Below are 5,001 nucleotides of genomic sequence, written 5' to 3' on the forward strand. Positions count from 1 at the left end.
CACCACAGTTCAAAAGCATCAATTCTTCTGTGATCAGCTTTCTTTATAGTCCAGCTCTCACATTCATACATGACTACTGGAAAAACCATAGCTTTGACTAGACGGACCTTTGTTGGCAAAGTAATGTCTCTGCTTTTTAATATGCTATCTAGGTTGGTCATAACTTTCTTTCCAAGAAGTAAGCATCTTTTAATTTCATGAATGCAGTCACCATCTGCAGTGATTTTGGAGCCCAGAAAAATAAAGTCTGTCATTGTTTCCACTGTTTCCCCATCTATTTCCCATGAAGTGATGGGACCAGATGCCATGATCTTAGTTTTCTGAATGTTGAGTTTTAAGCCAACTTTTCACTCTCCTCTTTCACCTTCATCAAGAGGCTCTTTAGTTCTTCCTTGCTTTCTGCCATAAGGGTGGTGTCATCTGCATATCTGAGGTTATTGATGTTTCTTCCAGCAATCTTGATTCCAGCTTGTGTTTAATCCAGTCCAGCATTTCTCATGATGTACTCTGCATATAAGTTAAATTAGCAGGGTGACAATACACAGCCTTGATGTACTTCTTTCCCTATTTGGAACCAGGGAACTTTCCCTGTTGTTCCATGTCCAGTTCTAACTGATGCTTCCTGACCTGCATACAGGTTTCTCAAGAGGCAGGTCAGGTGGTCTGGTATTCCCATCTCTTTAAGAATTTTCCACATTTTGTTGTGATCCACACAGTCGAAGACTTTGGCATAGTCAATAAAACAGAAGTAGATGTTTTTCTGGAACTCTCTTGTTTTTTCGATGATCCAGTGGACCATCTGCCTTTTGTAAATCCAGCTTGAACGTCTGGAAGTTCACGGCTCATGTGCTATTGAATCCTGGCTTGGAGAATTTTGATCATTACTCTGCTAGCATGAAAGATGAGTGCAATTGTGCAGTAGTTTGAGCATTCTTTGGCATTTCTTTTCTTTGTGGTTGGAATGAAAACTGACCTTCCAGTCCTGTGGCCTCTGCTGAGTTTTCCAAATTTGCTGGCATATTGAGTGCAGCACTTTCACAGCATCATCTTTCAGGATTTGAAATAGCTCAACTGGAATTCTATCGCCTCTGCTAGCTTTGTTCATAGAATGCTTCCTAAGGCCAACTTGACTTTGCATTCCAGGATGTCTGGCTCTAGGTGAGTGATCATACCATCATGATTATCTGTGTCATGAAGATCTTTTTTTTGTATAGTTCATCTGTGTATTCTTGCAAAATCTTCTTAATAGCTTCTACTTCAGTTCAGTTCAGTCGCTCAGTCGTGTCCGACTCTCCTCGACCCCATGAATCACAGAACGCCAGGCCTCCCTGTCCACCACCAACACCCGGAGCTCACTCAAACTCATGTCCACAGAGTCGGTGATGCCATCCAGCCATCTCATTCTCGGTCGTCCCCTTCTTCTCCCGCGCCCAACCTTTCCCAGCATCAGAGTCTTTTCTAGTGAATCAACTCGTCGCATGAGGTGGCCAAAGTATTGCAGTCTCAGCTTTAACATCAGTCCCTCCAATAAACACCCAGGATCGATCTTCCTTAGAATGGACTGGTTGGATCTCCTTGCGGTACAAGGGACTCTCGAGTCTTCTCCAGCACCACAGTTCAAAAGCATCAATTCTTCGGCGATCAGCTTTCTTCACAGTCCAACCCTCACATCCATACATGACCACGGGAAAAACCATTGCCTTGACTAGACGGACCTTGGTTGGCAAAATAATGTCTCTGCTTTTTAATGTACTATCAAGGTTGGTCATAACTTTCCTTCCAAGGAGCAAGCGTCTTTTAATTTCATGGCTGCAATCAGCATCCGCAGTGATTTTGGAGCCCCCAAAAATAAAGTCTGACACTGTTTCCACTGTTTTTCCATCTATTTCCCATGAAGTAATGAGACCAGATGCCATGATCTTTGTTTTCTGAATGTTGAGCTTCAAGCCAACCTTTTTCACTCTCCTCTTTCACTTTCATCAAGAGGCTTTTGAGTTCCTCTTCACTTTCTGCCATAAGGGTAGTTTCATCTGCATATCTGAGATTATTGACATTTCTCCCAGCAATCTTGATTCCAGCCTGTGCTTCTTCCAGCCCAGCATTCCTCATGATGTACTCTGCATATAAGTTAAATAAGCAAGGTGACAATATACAGCCTTGACGCACTCCTTTTCCTATTTGGAACCAATCTGTTGTTCCATGTACAGTTCTGACTGTTGCTTCCTGACCTGCATACAGGTTTCTCAAGAGGCAGGTCAGGTGGTCTGGGATTCCCATCTCTTTCAGAATGTTCCACAGTTTATTGTGATCCACACAGTCAAAGGCTTTGGCATAGTCAATGAAGCAGAAATAGATGCTCTTCTGGAACTCTCTTGCTTTCTCCATGATCCAGCGGATGTTGGCAATTTGATCTCTGGTGCCTCTGCCTTTTCTAAACCCTGCTTGAACATCTGGGAGTTCACAGTTCACATATTGCTGAAGCCTGGCTTGGAGAATTTTGAGCATGACGCAATTGTGCGGTAGTTTGAGCATTCTTTGGCATTCCCTTTCTTTGGGATTGCTTCTCTTAGGTCCATACAATTTCTGTTCTTTACTGTGCCCGTCTTTGCATGGAATGTTCCCTCGGTATCTCTAATTTTCTTGAAGAGATCTGTAGTCTTTCCCATTCTATTGTTTTCCTCTATTTCTTTGCATTGATCTTTGAGGAAGGCTTTCTTATCTCTCTTTGCTATTCTTTGGAACTCTGCATTCAAATGGGTATATCTTTCCTTTTCTCCTCTGCCTTTTGCTTCTCTTCTTTTCGTAGCTATTTGTAATGCCTCCTCAGACAACCATTTTGCCTTTTGCATTTCTTTTTCTTGGGGTTGGTTTTGATCACTGCCTCCTGTACAATGTCATGAACCTCCATCCATAGTTCTTCAGGCACTCTGTTTATCAGATCTTACCCCTTGAATCTATTTCTCGCTTCCACCTATAATCATAAGAGATTTGATTTAGGTCATACCTGAATGGTCTAGTGGTTTTCCCTACTTTCTTCAATTTAAGTCTGAATTTGGCAATAAGGAGTTCATGATCTGAGTGACAGTCAGCTCCCAGTCTTGTTTTAGCTGACTTATAAGGCTTCTTAGTTTGGGTAAATATCAACAAAACTAATTTTCTTAGTGTTTCTGGTAGGTCTCAATCAGATGAATTTTATCCATAAATATGTTAATGATTGTTTATAAATTTATAAGAGTTTTGCAACTGTCAACTTAAGTCTGTCCATAACGTTGCTTAAGAGCCCATGTCACTTATATGCGATATAATTTTTAATGTTGTTTCACTATGGATAACTTTATTTATGGAAATCCATACTTTCAGTATGCATAAGTTTCTAAATGACTAAACCTATGTGTGTGTGTTTATGTGCGCATGCATTTAACACACAATCAGCCCAGAGTAAGTGCTTCCTTAATGTGAGTTCTTATCTTTAAAATTACACAGGCTAATCCCATTTGGATTGTCCATTAGCACTAGGAAGGAAAGTGCTGTTTTCAACATCTATGACTTAAGTGGTATTTCACCATGATCCCTAATATCCTACCTTTCAAATCAATATAGCCAATGAAGGTGGAAAGAATACTAAAGATAAGTTTTCTTAGAGGAAACAAAGTCTATGAAAATGAATCTGGGAAATAGAGCCTTTGCTTCAATAGAATCATATTTTATCTTGAATTTGTTTTTCTTTTCCTTTGATGCAGATTTCCAACTATCAGTCAGGACAATGGATGTGGCGAATGAGTCTACAGTTTCTGATTTTGTTTTGCTTGGACTCTCTAAATCCTGGAAGCTACAGACATTTTTCTTCGTGGTGTTTTCGCTGTTTTATGTGGCGACAATGGTGGGTAATAGCCTCATAGTCATCACAGTGATAGCCGACTCTCATCTGCACTCCCCCATGTACTTCCTGCTCACCAACCTTTCCTTCATTGATATGTCTCTTGCTTCCTTTGCAACCCCTAAGATGATTACAGACTACCTCAGTGGACACAAAACCATCTCCTTTGACGGCTGCATCACCCAGATATTTTTTCTACACCTTTTTACTGGCACTGAGATGATTTTACTAATGGCTATGTCTTTTGATAGGTATACTGCAATATGCAAGCCTCTCCACTATGCTTCAATCATAAGTCCCCAGAAGTGTGTGGCCCTTGTGGTGGCTTCCTGGGTTGTAGGAGTCATGCATTCACTGAGCCAGGTCATATTTGCTCTCACATTGCCATTCTGTGGTCCCAATCAGGTAGATAGCTTTTTCTGTGACCTTCCTGTGGTGTTCCAACTAGCATGTGTAAATACTTATGTCCTGGGCCTCTTTATGATCTCAACAAGTGGCATCATTGCCTTGTCCTGCTTTATTCTTCTATTCAGTTCTTATGTTATTGTCTTGGTTACTATCAGAAATCATTCTTCAAAAGGAACGTCTAAAGTTCTTTCTACCTGCACAGCTCATTTCATTGTTGTCTTCATGTTCTTTGGGCCCTGCGTCTTCATCTATATGTGGCCACTAAGCAGTTTTCTGATAGACAAGATTCTATCTGTGTTTTATACCATCTTTACTCCCATTCTGAACCCAGTAATCTATACTTTGAGAAATCAGGAAGTGAAAACAGCCATGAGGAAACTGAAGAATAAGCTTCTAAATTCTTACAAGGCAACTCCATTGCATTATTTTTAGTTTTAACATCTAGTTTTATTCCTGGGTATTAATTGCCACATTTTTTTGTGTGTACACAGTACATGTTAGGCTTTTATTTCTCAAGTTATTATCAACTTGAAACTGCCAAAATTTGTGAAATCACAAGTTCATGTTAAAACTATCCTCATACATGTATTTTAAATACATTTTAAATTTCAGAAAAGCAAGCTGGCAGAAGCAAATTTTTCCAGATGCAAAGAATATCTATAAAAATGTCAAGAGTGATTGCTTCAGTTAGGAAATTCAGTATTAGCATTCTATTC

General features: G+C 40.1%; 1 protein-coding gene across 1 annotated transcript; it reads left to right on the forward strand.

Moving 5' to 3' along the window:
- Positions 1-3,763: 3,763 nt before the first annotated feature.
- Positions 3,764-4,717, forward strand: LOC148776966 (olfactory receptor 4K2-like). The gene has a single exon (XM_088840437.1). It carries the CDS (start codon positions 3,764-3,766, stop codon positions 4,715-4,717), a length of 954 nt encoding a protein of 317 aa, XP_088696563.1.
- The last annotated feature ends 284 nt before the right edge of the window (positions 4,718-5,001 follow it).

This window comes from Moschus berezovskii, chromosome 9 (assembly GCF_049115385.1).
Source record: "Moschus berezovskii isolate FMDL1 chromosome 9, NW_MosBer_1.0, whole genome shotgun sequence".
Classification (NCBI taxonomy): domain Eukaryota; kingdom Metazoa; phylum Chordata; class Mammalia; order Artiodactyla; family Moschidae; genus Moschus; species Moschus berezovskii.